The following is a 16,064-nucleotide window of genomic DNA, read 5'->3' on the forward strand; positions in this document are numbered from 1 at the left end:
CAGCAGGAAGTGGTAATGCCTTCCCCGCATGTTTATTGGCTAGAAAATGGCGCTAAACATGCGGGCAAGGAAATGCAATTGACTCGAGTACCGCGTGGTGTTCGTTTCGAGTAACGAGCACCTCGAGTACCCTTATACTCGACCGAGCATCAAGCTCGGACGAGTGTGCTCACTCATCTCTAATGCTTACCTGTCCATGTGTGGTCTGACCAGTGACTTGCAGAGAGGAAGAACAATGTTCTCGTCATGCACCCCTAGACCTCTTCTGATGCCTTCCATTATCCTATTTGCCTTGGCAGCAGCTGCCTGACACTGGTTGCTCCTGTTGAGCTTACGGTTATATTTAGTCCTTTGCCATGTCAGTGTTCCCCAGTGGTTTCCTTTTTAATGTGTAATGGTGACATGTATTTCTCTGCCCGTGTGCAGAACCTTATATTTATCAGTGTTACCCCTCATTTGCCACTTTTCTGCTCCCAGCTTATCCAGAACCTCTTGCAACCATATACACATCTATATATAATCATATATACTGACCTCTCTTGTATAATATCTTTACGTAGTTTTGTATCATCTGCAAATATTGATATGTTACTGTACAACCCTTCTAGCAGGTCATTAATAATATTGCCCCCTGTGGTACCCCAATAGTAACTGTGACCACTCCAATACTGCCATCTGTGGTACCCTGCTAGTAACAGTGATCCCTCCAATACTGCCCACATTAGTACCACACTAGTGACACCTTCAAAGCTGCCCCTGTGGCACTCCACTAGTAGTGGCGACTGCTCCACTAGTGACCCTTGTGGTATCCCACTAGTAATGGTGACCCTTCCAATACTGCCCCCTGTGATACCCCACTACAAATGCTGACCACTTCCTATACTTCTACCTCTGCTACCCCTCCAGTACTGCCCCCTGTTTTACCCTAATAGTAATGGTGACCCCTCCAATACTGCCGCCTGTGATACCCTACTAGTAGACTCTCTAATACTGACTCCTGTGGTTACCCACTAGTAACTCCTCCAATACTAATCCCCATGGTACTCCACTAGTAACTCTCCTATACTAATCCCTGTGGTACCCCACTTGTAACTGTCTCTTGTAACTTTCCCCCTAAACCCCCCCCCCCCAATACTGACTACTGTGGTTCCCCACTAGTAACCGCTTCAATACCGACCCTCATGGTACCTTCCTTGTGTTATGTCCGTGCGCACTAAAGCACCATGCCTCAGCTCGGGTATGTCCTGGTTAAACCACAATAACACTCAATGTATTTGCAAGGATCAATAACACCACTCCAGGCAAAGATGGCAGGAAACCTATCCCTTACTAATCAGGGGAAGTGGGGAATCCCTGTCTAAAGGCAAGCTAGGTGCCCTAATAAAACAATAAAGGTCAGAAGCGGCGCTCCAGTGGAGTATATAGAAAAGAAGAAAGGACTGGTGTGTAGGGGGACTCACCGCAACTGAACCGGTCCTAAGGTTTTAGGCACCGGTGAGTTCGTTAATCCACGTAAGCCTCTTATACCAGAATCTGGTTGCTGACAGGTCAACGGTTTTAAGACATCCCAGAGGGAGAGCAGCAGAATATAACTCCAAACTAGAGATGAGCGAACACGTTCGGCTCCGCCCCTTTTTCGCCCGAACACCGAACTTTGCGAACACTTCAGTGTTCGGGCGAAAAAGTTCGGGGGCCGCCGTGGCAGCGCGGGGGGGTGCGGCGGGGAGTGGGGGGGAGAGGGAGAGAGAGAGGGCTCCCCCCTGTTCCCCGCTACTGCCGCCCGCGCCGCCGCGCATCTCCCCGCCCCCCGGCGGCACCCGGACACTTACGCGCGAACACTGCAGTGTTCGGCAAAGACGGTGTCCGGGTGCGGATGTGTCCGTAACGGACACGTTCGCTCATCCCTACTCCAAACATATACGTTTAAGGAGGAAAGAAATATGCAATCAGGATAGAAGAAAAATACTTCAGCAATTCCATCATTCCCCTAACAAACAAGGGAAAGATCCCATCCAAACAACAAACAAACCCCAAAAACAACAACAGCAAAATCACACATTTCTACAAATCGCCCAACAGGGTTTTAACCCAAAAACTAGAAGAAAAACCTGTAGAAGGGGGAAACGTGCGGGGAGAAAAACCCACACCAACAAGAATCCTATCACTAAACAAGCCAACTCAGAAAGTCCAATCCCCATTACAGAAGCGGTAAAAATGGGTATTTTTAATATTTTTTCCTACTCCTTATCCTATAAAGAAGCTAACATTTTGTCTAGAGGCTTATCCTTTAGTCCCTCTGTAGACCCCAATTTGTTTGATTTATTTATAGATCTCAATTGTTTTGTCCGGAAATTAACGCTCAAACGACACTTTCATATCAAGGAACATAGAACTGTTATACAAAATAAAGATGAATCAGTTGATCCTCAGGTTGAACATTCTCCTGATCTTCAAGAAAATTTTCCAAATATTGAAAACTTTATACCGGCGATAACCCAACCTATATTGTCCAATTTAAAATTACCCAGCATGTTCTACCCTGTTGATTCTAAAGGCCCTTTTATTTCCACCTTTTATAATAAAGTCCTGGAGGACTTTAAAATTTTGACGGCCACTAAGACCACTAACAAGAAGGGAAATTTGAGACCTTTCCAAAGGAAAACCATTCAAAAATTGAAAGAGAATACGAATATTGTAATCAAACGGCCATATAAAGGGGGGGGGGGGGGTTGTCATAATGGACAGAGACTTTTATGACACTGAAGCCTGAAGAATATTGGGGGACACAGACTATTATGAGAAACTACCAGGGGATCCAACATGTAAATTAAAAAATGAACTTTTTGTCTTGATCAATGAGGCATATAACAATAAATGTATCTCTAAAGATGAAGAATTCTTTCTTTTCCCACACCACCCTGAAACAGCATGCTTTTATTTTCTTCCTAAAATACATAAATCACTAAATAATCCACCTGGTAGACCAATAATTTCTGGTATCGATTCTCTCACTAGCCATCTGTCTCAATATATTGACCATCAATTGCAAAGAATAGTCCAAAATTTACCAGCGTATTTAAAGGACACGACCCACCTATTGACCCTACTAGACTCTATACAATGGCAACACACATATATTTGGGTAACCCTGGACGTTTGTGCCTTGTATTCCAACATCCCACACCAGGAGGGTACACAAGCAGTGGCCCATTTCCTTAAAACAGACCACCTTATACCCATAAATCAAAAACAGTTTATATTGGATGGTTTATTGTTCATTTTGCGCAACAATTATTTTAGACATGGCAAACAATACTACATACAGACCCGCGGAACAGCAATGGGCACCAAGTGTGCCCCTTTCTTCGCAAATTTATACACGGGGGCATTCGAAGAAACTATTAAAGATCCACGTATCCGTTTTTATAAACGATTCATTGACGATGTGATATTAATATGGGATGGTACTATGGATGAAGTTGAAAACTTCATCCAACAACTCAATCAAAACGAATGGAATCTTAAATTTACAGGATCATTTAGTCCCACTAACATTACATTTTTAGACCTCGACATAAGCATTATAAAGGGTGCGATCCAGACACAGACCCACTTTAAAGAGCTCGATGCCAATAGTCTATTGGATTTCCAAAGCAACCATGCCAAAACATGGAAAACCAACGTCCCATACGGACAGCTGAAAAGAATCAAACGTAATTGCTCTACCATCGAGACCTTTGAGAAACAAGCCAAACTATTATGTGATAGATTAAGGGACAAAAAATATCCAGCTACATTAATTCACAACTCCTATATAAAAGCTAAGGATGAGAAACGGGTCCTAACAAAGAACAAAATACAAACAGAACCAGAAAATAAAGGAGTAATACGCTTTATTACAAAATATAACAATAAACATAAAGAACTAAAACAGATTATAAGTAAACATTGGGATATACTTAAAGCTGATCCCCACCTATTGCCCGATCTTCCATCAAAACCGAATTTGACGTACCGTAAAAACAAAAATTTTAGTAATATTTTAGCACCTTCTCGCCCCCGAATAACCAATCCCCAATCGATTATAAATACGTTATTTCAAATCCCAGGTTCCTACAGGTGTGGAAAAACCGGCTGTAAATGCTGCAAAAACATCTGCAATAAGAGAAAGTTGGTTGATCTAGGACCAGCCAACCCTCCCCATCAAATAAAACAATTTTTAACATGCAGTACAGAGAACCTCATATATTTAATCGAATGCCCCTGCCTTTTACGGTACATAGGGCGTACTTCACTATGCTGTAGGCTAAATCAACATCGATATAATATCAAAAGGCAATATCTATTACACAGTGTTTCTAAACATTTTTCACTACATCATAAAGCGGACCCTACAGGACTATCTATCACTCCGCTTGAAAAAATCACATTAGGCGAACATTCCAGATTAAAAAGAAAAGAGATGTTCTACATATATAAATTTAATACATTATATCCCACAGGTTTAAATGAAACTCTAGAAAAAATGTATTGAGACCTTTTAATTTAGCTAATTTATATGTGTATAATTTAATGATGTTTATAATATAAGGATAATTTATAAGGATATATATCTGATATTTTATACATTTTCTTTTAGTGTAAAGTTTTATGTTTCCCCGATGAGATTGGCTACTCTGAATAGAACAATCTGGCAAATATCACCCAATAATTGGTGATCCATTACAAATATATTACTTACTATATGAACTTTGTTCTATTCCACAATTTAAACAGTAAGTGTTATATCTCTGTCACAAAAGTCAAGTCTCTTTTAATATTGGACACACCACACATTGTGGTTCTACTATGTTATATACAGGCGATATTCAAGGTCCCTTCTAGATACCCCCTCCTTTTGCGCTTGGGATATTTAAAACATTCTTGTCCCTTTTGAGCAACCATCGCGCGGTCACGTGACCTAGCGCCGCTACTCTATACAGCATCTAATACGGCAGAGATCTAATATCCGCCCTCTCTTCCCCATGTGATCTCGGCCGCACTGTCACGTGATGCCACGCTCCCATCTTGGACGTCATTGCGTCCTCTGCGACATCACGTGACGACGCTGACCTCACTGGGAGTCACTCCCACCAATGACGCCGCGCTATCACGCCTCTAACTTGGACGCTAGCACTCCCCTGGCGGCATGATGTGACTATATCGACGTCACTGGGAACAACCCCCACTGCGACGTCACGTGACGACGCTGACGTCGCTGGGAGTTACTCCCACCAATGGCGCCGCGCTACCATGCCTCCAACTTGGACGCTATTACGTCCCTGGCGGCACCACGTGACTATATCGACGTCACTGGGAACAACCCCCACTAATGGCGCCGCGCTATCACGCGGACGCCATACGGAGCGATTCTATCCACCATCATAACATCCCCGGAGGCCTGTCGGCGCATTACTATGTGACGTATGGCCAGCGTCAGCCCCACATGAGAGGATGCTAAGATTCTAGGGGTAAGATATCATCAGAACTGCACATGTGCTTTATTATATTAATGATTGGAAGTTAACGCCCACTAGGGGTGGGACAGAAGGTTATTGCTTGCTTTCATCCATATGCCTACTATAAATAGAGGTAGATTGTGGTATGTTGCATATGCTTGAGGAAGGCTTAGCACAAGCCGAAACGCGTCGCATGCATTGTAAACTTGTTTTAAATATTAAATTTTGATCTACAAAAGAGCACTCTTTTCTCTACTGGATTTCTGCCTTTCTGCATGCGAGGGGTGCCAGGAGGTCGGGCACCCCCAAACAAGTAAGATCCTGATATTTTATTGACACAGCTTAACGGAGCGCTGAAGTATTTTTCTTCTATCCTGATTGCATAGGCGCCCTAATAAGGATGGCCCCACTGTCTTCATCTGGGATCTGGCTATCCCTGATTAGGACCTGGAGAGATGCACAAAACACAAGACCTGACACTGTTCACACATACAGAACACGACCGTTCATACCTCATGTCTGGCCACCTGCAAAGTCACTCAGAACGCTTTGCTGTTCACACCAACACACCAGGTAATGCATACCACACAGAACAGAAACCCCACTCAGAACTTCAGTACTGCTCCTTGTGGTACCCCTCCAATATTGCCCCCTGTGGTACCTTTCTACTTATGGTGACCGTCTCCAATACTGCTCTCCGTGGTACCCCACTAGTAATGGTGAATCCTCCAATATTGCCCCCTTATGGTATCCCCACTAGTATTGGTCACCCCTCCTATACTGCCCCCTGTGGTACTCCACTATAGACCCCTCCAGTACTGCCCCCTATGGTACCTTACTAGTAACAGTGACCCCCTACAACACTGCCCCCTGTAGTAACCCCATTAGTAATAGTGAATCCTCCAATACTGTTCCTGTGATACCCTCACTAGTATTGGTCACCTCTTGTATACTGCCCCCTGTGGTACTCCACTATTACCCCTCTAGTACTGCCCCCTGTGGTACCTTACTAGTAACAGTGACCCCTTCCAACATTGCCCCCTGTGGTAACCCACTAGTCACTATGACCCCCTTCAATACTACCCCCTGTTGTATTGCACAAGAAACAGTGACCCCCTCCATTACTGCCCCATCTGATACCACACTAGTGACCACTCCAATAGTTCACCTATGGCACCCCACTATTAAACCGTGACCCCTTCAATTCTTTCCCCTGTGATACCACACGACTTACAGTGACCCCCTCCAATACTGCCCTCCATGGTACCCCACTAGCAACAGTGACACCTTCAATACTGACCCCTATGGCACCCCATTAGTAATGGTAACCCCTCCTATTCGGCTCCCTGTGATACTCCATTAGTGGCCCCTCCAAATTTGTCTCCTGCGGTAACCCCCCCAAGTAACCCATCCAATACTACTCCCTGTGGTACCCCACTAGTAGCTGTGACCCCCTCCAGTACTGCCCCCTGTGCTACCCCACTAGCAAGAGTGACCCCTCAGGCACTGCCCTCTGTAGTGCCCCACTAGTGACACCTCCAATACTGCCCTCTGTGGTACACCACTAATGACCCCTCCAATACTACCCTCACTGGTACCCGACTAGTAACAGTGACTCCCTCTAATATTAACCACTTTAGTACCGAACTAGTAATGCTGACCCCTCCAATACTGCCCCTTTTAGTACCATACTATTACCCCTTTCCACTATTGACCCGCGTGGCACCCCACTAGTATTGGTGACCCCTCCAATACTGCCCCTTGTGGTACTCCACTAGTAATGGTGACCCCCTCCAATACTGCCCCCTGCGGTACCCGACTAGTGACCTCTGCAATACTGCCCCCTGTGGTAACCCACTAGTGACCTCTGCAATACTGCCCCCTGTGGTACTCAACTAGTGACCTCTGCAATACTGCCCCTTTTGTACCCTCACTAGCAACAGTGACCCCCTCCAATACTGACCCCTGTGTACCCCACTATTAATGTTGAGTCCGCCAATGCTGCCCATGTGCTACCTTACTAGTAACCCCTCCAATATTAATCTCCGTAGAACCCCACTAGTAACCTCTTCTATTCTGCTCCCTATTGTACCCCACAAGTAACGATGATCCCTCCAATACTGCCCCCTGTGGAGAGATATCATGGAAACCTTTATATATGTTACAGGTATAAATAAGGTTTATGAGGGAAGCCTTTTTATCAAGAAGTTAAACTCGACAACAAGGGACAACAATCTAAGATTATTTGAAGGGTAAGATCAGAAGCAATGTCAGGAAATATAATACTGAAAGAGTAGTAGATGTTTGGAACAAACCTCCAGCCGTTGTCTTGGAAAGTCAACAAAGCATGAATTCAAGTTTCTGGGCTAAGCACAGATCTATCCTAAGAGAGAAATAACCTAAGGGCCGAGTAGATGGATCATGTGATCTTCTGCCATCCGCTTTCTTAGTTTCTACGAGTGCTTTTATAGGGTAGGCCTCTGTTCTAGCTCATAGAGGGGGTCTTGGGCAGATGAATGACCTGTGTATGCCCCAATAGGCTTTACAAGAGAACCCTTTTAGGACCCCTGCACACTTGCGTTTTTTTTAATGCTGCGATATTGCTGCGTTTTTTTAACGCGATTGTCAATGGGACAAGTTTGTGCTTTGCGATTGACAATCACGTTAAAAAAACGCAGCAGTATCGTAGTGTTAAAAAAAACCAAGGGTGCAGGGGCCGTTAAAGGAATTGCATTTCTGTCCCGACTGTGGTATTACTGTCTGGTTATTTTATACCCCCAGGTCACCATTTCCTCCACCTATGTGAAAAGAATTAAAGTTCCAGAAAATTACAGAGGTACCTTTCCCTGGTACTTAACTAAGGTAAGAAAGCAGTGCAGCACATAGGTCTAATAGTCCTGTTCAAAGTTATGCGCCTTTTGATGGATTTGTTAGACTAGATTTAGCCTGGATTTCATGCTCCCTATGCTTCATTCCAATTCATGACAATATGTATGGCACTATTTATGCACATAGTGCTAATGCTTGATTATTCCAGTGTTATAAGGCGTATTCAGAGAAAACCTTTTTGAACCATAATAATCCTGTTCTACACCAAAAACAACTGTGTTAAGGCTGTTTTATTATGGATCTCAATAGTCAACATGAGTTAACCATAACAGTTAGTAGAGGAAGCATTGTGTCCTATCCACCTGCAAATAGCTGAGATGGAATCTGGCTTCTAGACAGTGGCACCCAGTAGCCCAAGGGGTACAAATGAAGACCATAAGCAGGCGGCAGTACTGCAGAACTACATCTGTATCATTGCTGCTAGGAGAAAGACATCACTGTGAGGCGCTATCCTAAATGTAAGTGGTACTCTATCAAGTTCCAGTCTGCGCTGTTGTCTGAAGACAAACACTTTCCAGTGCTAAAATGTAAGAGTTTATTCACACCAAAGTATTTAAAGGGGTTGTCTCGCGAAAGCAAGTGGGGTTCAGCACTTCTGTATGGCCATATTAATGCACTTTATAATATACATCGCGTAGCTCCGCCCCATCATGTGTGCCGATTCCAGCCTCCTGATTGGCTGGAATCGGCACACGTGACGGGGCGGAGCTACGCGATGACGCTTAGAAGGGGGCGGAGCCAGAACACCGTTGCTGCCAAACCGAGCCGAAGGCAGAATACCCTTCTGCGCAAGCGCGTCTAATCGGGCGATTAGACGCTGAAGTTAGACGGAGCCATGGAGACGGGGACGCCAGTGCAGGAAAGGTAAGTGAATAACTTCTGTATGGCTCATATTTAATGCACGATGTATATTACAAAGTGCATTAATATGGCCATACAGAAGTGCTGAACCCCACTTGCTTTGGCGAGACAATCCCTTTAAGCAGCTTATAGCACACGCAAAATTTGCGTAAGCAATATGCAGTGAATAGAATCCATTGATTTAATTGCCATCAATGGGAGCATGGTTGTATGGTTGCATACTCAAATACCCAGTAAAATAGGCAGTGGCATGCACAAAAACGCAAAGCTCATAGCGTAAGTACACGGCCCTTGTGAAGTCAGCCTAAAACTAGAATTAGTTAACCTGATTCTCACCCCCTGATTAGAAAAGTTGTACTTTGCAAGTTTTTGCCATTTATATTTTTATCAAGCGCAGTTCCACGTGAGTTACCAGCACCCAGCAGCACTGCTGATTTACAGCTCTCTTGTAAGAGGTCAGGCGTAGGAAATTCACAAGTTCTTTGTAGCAGACAATTAGCATTGAAGGAAGGTAATGATAACAGAGGACATGTGTGATCAGAGAACTTGACCTTCTTGAGAGCAAAAAAGTTGTGAGAGCAAAAAGTAGTGACACGTGCAAAAGGACAAAAAATTTACAAAATCTTGCTGATCTTATTATGGTGATTAAATTGCAGGAAGTAGCAGCCCGAGAGTTTCACCCTGGAGTCAAGGCTGCCCACCATGTGCCAGGGAGAATAGCACAGATAGCTTTCATAAGCAAAGCTGTAATTTTCCATTTTCTCAACTCTCTTGGTGTAAAGTATTTGTTTATGCAACAAAGCACATGGCAGAGATTTAGGGCTCAGTCACACGGGCGCCGATCCGCCCGTGTTTCAGGAAGGGAAGACGGCCGCACCACGTGCGGACGAATCTTCGCATGACCAGCTCCATTGCCAGCCATATGTTCTTTTTCCGGCAGGTGCCGAGATTCGTTTCACGCTGCCGTCTTCCCGTCCTGAAACACGGGCGGATCGGCGCCCTGTGACTTAGCCCTTAAAGGGGTTCTGTCATTAAAAACAAAAAATTTTATACTTACCTATTGCTCCCCAGGCAGCCTGCTTACCTCTTCTTCTTATCCCAAATCTTCTCCTGGAGCCGCTTGTCAATTCGGTCACGTGACCTCCAGCACCCGATTTTCTTCCATCCGGTCAAAAAGCGTACACTGCCTACCTTCCGCTTCCTTCAGGTCAATGTACGCATACGTCACTAGTGACGTGTGCGTACATTGTCTTGTGAGGAAGCGCGGAATGAAGGTAGCCGCGCGAGACAACGGCACGACTGCGCACGCGCGAGACAGCGGCACACGACTGCGCATGCGCGAGTCTGCGGCGCGCTCGCGCACGCCTGGGAGCACGTTACACGTGCACACTCTCTGCCAATAGAAATGTATCCCTGACACTGTTGTCAGGCAGAATACATTTCTATTAGCCAATGGAAATGCAAGCTTCTGCTGCCTCTCGGCCAATAGAAATGTATCCCTGACACTGTTGTCAGGCAGAATATATTTCTATTAGCCAATGGAAATGCAAGCTTCTGCATATAAGCATATATATATTTTATTTATATAAATATAAATATAAATATATATATATATATATATATAAAAGTATATATATATAAAAAAGCATATATGTGTGTGCATATATAAATATATGCATATATATATATATGTGTGCATATATAAATATATGCATATATATATATATATATATGTGTGCATATATAAATATATGCATATATATATATGTGTGTGTGCATATATAAATATATGCATATATATATGTGTGTGTGCATATATATATATATATATATATATATGCATATATATATATATATGCATGCATATATGTATATATGCATATATGTGTGTGTATATATATATATATATGCATATATATATATATATGTATATATGCATATATATATATATATATATATATGCATATATATATATATATGCATATATATATATGCACACACATATATGCTTTATATATATATATATATATATATATATATATATATATATATATAAAAGTATATAAAAAGCATATATGCATATATATATATATATATATATATATATATTTATATGCATATATATGCTATCTGTATCAGTCTACCCGTCTGTGTCTATCCGTCTGTATTTATCCGTCTATCCGTCTGTATTTATCCGTCTATCCGTCTGTATTTATCCGTCTATCCGTCTGTATTTATCCGTCTATCCGTCTGTATTTATCCGTCTATCCGTCTGTATTTATCCGTCTACATTTATCTCTCTATGCATCTGTATTTATCCATCTATCCATCTGTAACTATCCGTCTGCCCGTCTATCCATCCGCGTCTATTCATCTATATGTTTACGTGTATATACACACATATATCTATCTAGCTTTATTTGTCTGTGTGTGTGTATATGGCGGTTTCAGGCGAATGTAATTTTCTTCCCTTATGCGGCCATGATTGTCACGGCCGTATATTGGGACAAAACTAAGCCTATGATTACTGTGGTTTCTCTCTCGTTAATACTTGACCGAGAAAATATAGGACCTCCCCTATGAATACTATGTGCGTGAAAGATCAGGCGGCCGCCGTATTCCCACCATTTATTTTGTTTCTTACAGTTGCTCCTACAGCAGTGTGTGTGTGTGTTTTTGTTTGTATGTATGTATGTATGTGTATATATATGACACACACATACGCACATCACAAGGCATTGTTCTTACAAGGCGCACTGCACTGGCAGACACACTCGCATATTTGCCATGCGAGATATTGGTTTGAGTTTCTCGTGCTGATATAGTGCTCACTTGTGTAAGATCAGCCACAGAGAATGAATTTAACATCACCAAAGACATAAAGCTATACATTGCCCTCTATTGTCAGCATGCTGTTATCCTGACCCCCAAGTGTCAATGCATAATGCATCCCAAGTGGCAGCTTGCCCACCCATATCACGTCTTGTATCCAAGCTAAAGGCAATACAACAGGGTCCTAGAACGTCCATGCCCGTCCGTTTCGCATTTTGAATCCAAGCTAGAGGTGGTACAACAGGGTACTAGAGCCTCCATGTCCACCCGTATCACATCTTGTATCCAAGCTAGAGGTGGTACAACAGGGTACTAGAGCCTCCATGTCCACCCGTATCACATCTTGTATCCAAGCTAGAGGTGGTACAATGGGATACTAGAGCCTTCATGCCTGCCTGTATCACATCTTGTATCTAAGCTACAGGTGGTACAACGGGATACTAGAGACTTCATGCCCCCCGTATCACATCTTGTATCCAAGCTAGAGGCAGTAGAACAGGGTACTAGAGCTTCCATGCCCCCGTACCACATCTTGTATCCAAGCTAGAGGCGGTACAACAGGACATACATATATACATACAATAGGACAAGCTTTACACAGATGTAAGTGCAGTTGCGCACACTTTTGTGCACTTTTTTGTCTCTCTGAGGGCAGCCGCACATGGGTGTAAGCGTGGAACGTACATGTCCTATGCAGTGTGTAGATATATTACTATACATATTATGTGTGTGTGTGTATGTATGTGTATATATATATATATATATATATATATATATATACACACACACACACACATACATACATATATCTATACACACACATCTTGATACATATACGCATAGATAAATGTATATATACATACGCTCATACAATACATTGCATGGGGAATATTCCTGTTTTTACCATGTGGAGTGACTACTGTGAGTGATTTTTATGAGTGACTGCTTTGAGTGACTGCTTTGAGTGACTGCTTTGAGATTGCAGGGAAGATCTGGAGGCCCTTGGGAAACTCTGGGTGTTCAGAGACCCAGGGAGAAACACTAGCAGATTTTGGTAGACTGCAGGCAGGACTATTCACTGCACTGGATGGGCGGAAGTAGCTTTGTGAGGGCAGAAGTGGTCAGCACAGCAAGGGGTGCTGGGAGATGACCTCCTAGCAGGAGGGGCTGAAGATGTAAACAGAGCATGGAGGTGAAAAATGAAGCCTAGGTAAGTACTACTTCTGAAAAAAACTATTTATATGTGTTATTTACCACAGGTTGTGCCAGCGGGCCAGATTTACTGGAGAAAAAAAATACAGATTGTAATGACAGAACCCCTTTAAGGAGGTAATTCAGCCATAAGTCATCTTTACCCATCCACTGAATAGATAAGTGCTAGTGTAAGGAAAAGGGTCCAGATCTGAGTCCTCAGGTTGTGACTAACTAAGCAGGAACAGTGTCAGGTACGTAGTCAGAGGAAGCTGGGGGTCACAGGAAGCAGTATCAGAAATAAACAGTAGGAAAGCACACACTGTAGTTTTTTTTAAATGCTCTTAAGGTTTATTTGGTAACTCAAGATGTTCACATTAGGCACACAATTTTCGCAACGTTTCGGACTTAACTCCCTTTTATCACGCATATGAAGAAACTTGAAGTATTAAAGGTTATTGACTAAAAAAAAATCGGCTTGGATATGACTGACATCCAAAAGTAGGTCAGACAGTCAAAAAATTCCACTAGAATGGTATGCAGAGGAGATCTCAGTCGCCAGATACCAAACGCAGTTTATTCACGGTGCAGGCATCACAGGAAAGCAGCAGGTACGAACGGGAGCCTGAGTAAAGGCTCGACAATCACGCAAGGGAGGCGTGCCAGGACCAGGTTTAAATAGCCAGACTAATTATTGAAAACTAGGTGGAGCCTCCTCAGGACCAGAAGCCGCAGCAAAGAACCGGGAACAAAGTTCAGCAGAAAGCTGTTAACAGGAGGAATAGCTCACTGGGAAGAGTCCCTGCCTGGGACACAGGAATTTGAGGATTCAAGTCCTTACAGCTAGATTGATGGGTGTCTGAATGCTCAGACTACAATCGCAATGATGAGTGACGCTGGTCCCTCTTCCAGTGCAGGACTGTAGCTAGGAGTAGTTTGAACAGAGCGGTAGTCAAGTATGCATATTATTGCTCTATTCAAAGCCTATGGCAAAGAGCCAAGCGCTCATCTGTTTCTGCCAGTGCTTCAGATTTTGAATGTAATCTACCACTCAAACTCCTCCAAGACATGGCTTTGGGACAGAGTTGCCCCGTTCTGGTGATTGGTGGGGCTCTCAGAAGTCCGACCCCTACAGATCTACTGTAGCATTTATCACCTTTCCAGTGACACAGGTCACAAATTGGAGCTAGATACTCCCTTTAAATTCAATCAATGAAGAATTGTTTCCCTTTGGATTACCACAAGCTGAAGTGTGTAGCATGATGGGATGTGCATGAAGGAAACACTGGCATCAAAAGTAGGAGTTAACAAGTTTTACTTTATATACTACTAGCTGATATACCCGGCTTCGCCCGAGTTAATTTGGTACTGGTGTTTATCTGGTGTTCACACGGAAAATCTTATGAAGTCGTGGTTACTTTAGAGATACTGAGGAAAAACATATGTTCACCATTTTGCATAGTTCTCTGCGTTACCCAGGAAACACCACGGGGAGGTAACCATGCGACGTTTCCTTTATATAAAATGACATCAGGAAGTGAGAGAATTTGATTACGTACATTAAATTTGGACACTAATTCTTTTGCGCTTAGAATTGAATAATCGAGTCGGGAACCATTAACTTTTCATATTTATGACATAATCAATGCCCGTGCCAAATTTCATGTTTCTATGACATTGGGAAGTGAGAGATTTGGATTATGTACGTAAAATTTGGACGCTAATTCTTTTGCGCATAGAATTGAATAATGGAGTTGGGACCCATTAGCTTTTCCTATTTATGACATAATCAATGCTCGTGCCAAATTTCACGTTTCTATGACACCGGAAAGTGAGTAAATTAGATTCCGTACGAAAAATTTGGATGCTAATTCTTTTGCACATAGAATTGAATAATCGAGTTGGGACCTATGAACTTTTCCTATTTATGACATAATCAATGCTCGTGCCAAATTTCACGTTTCTATGACACCGGAAAGTGAGAAAATTAGATTCCGTACGTAAAATTTGGACGCTAATTCTTTTGCGCATAGAATTGAATAATCAAGTTGGGACCCATTAGCTTTTACTATTTATGACATAATCAATGCTCGTGCCAAATTTCCTGTTTCTATGACACCGGAAAGTGAAGAAATTACATTCCGCACGTAAAATTTGGACGCTAATTCTTTTGCGCATAGAATTGAATAATGGAGTTGGGACCCATTAGCTTTACCTATTTATGACATAATCAATGCTCGTGCCAAATTTCATGTTTCTATCACATTGGGAAGTGAGAGATTTAGATTATGTACGTAAAATTTGGATGCTAATTCTTTTGCGCATAGAATTGAATAATGCAGTTGGGACCCATTAGCTTTGGCTATTTATGACATAATCAATGCTCGTGCCAAATTTCCCGTTTCTATGACACCGGAAAGTGAAAAAACTACATTCCGCACGTAAAATTTTGACGCCAATTCTTTTGCGCTAGAATTGAATAATCGAGTTGGGACCTATGAACTTTTCCTATTTATGACATAATCAATGCTCGTGCCAAATTTCACGTTTCTATGACACCGGAAAGTGAGAAAATTAGATTCCGTACGTAAAATTTGGACGCTAATTTTTTTGCGCATAGAATTGAATAATCGAGTTGGGACCCATTAGCTTTTCCTATTTATGACATAATCAATGCTCCTGCCAAATTTCGAGTTTCTATAACACCGGGAAGTGAGAGAATTAGATTCCGTACGTAAAATTTGGACGCTAATTCTTTTGCGCATAGTATTGAATAATCATGTTGGGACCCAT

At 42.7% G+C, this 16,064-nt stretch overlaps 1 protein-coding gene across 1 annotated transcript in view; it reads left to right on the plus strand.

Annotated features, from left to right (window-relative positions):
* Positions 1-3,340: 3,340 nt before the first annotated feature.
* The window catches only part of CDH16 (cadherin 16), a 208,800-nt gene continuing 196,076 nt past the window's right edge, over positions 3,341-16,064 (plus strand). The window contains exon 1 of the mRNA XM_066583811.1: positions 3,341-3,883. Coding sequence (XP_066439908.1) covers positions 3,341-3,883 — 543 coding nt within the window. The remainder of the gene's footprint in view (positions 3,884-16,064) is intronic.

The sequence above is a fragment of the Eleutherodactylus coqui genome, chromosome 11, assembly GCF_035609145.1.
Source record: "Eleutherodactylus coqui strain aEleCoq1 chromosome 11, aEleCoq1.hap1, whole genome shotgun sequence".
NCBI lineage: Eukaryota > Metazoa > Chordata > Amphibia > Anura > Eleutherodactylidae > Eleutherodactylus > Eleutherodactylus coqui.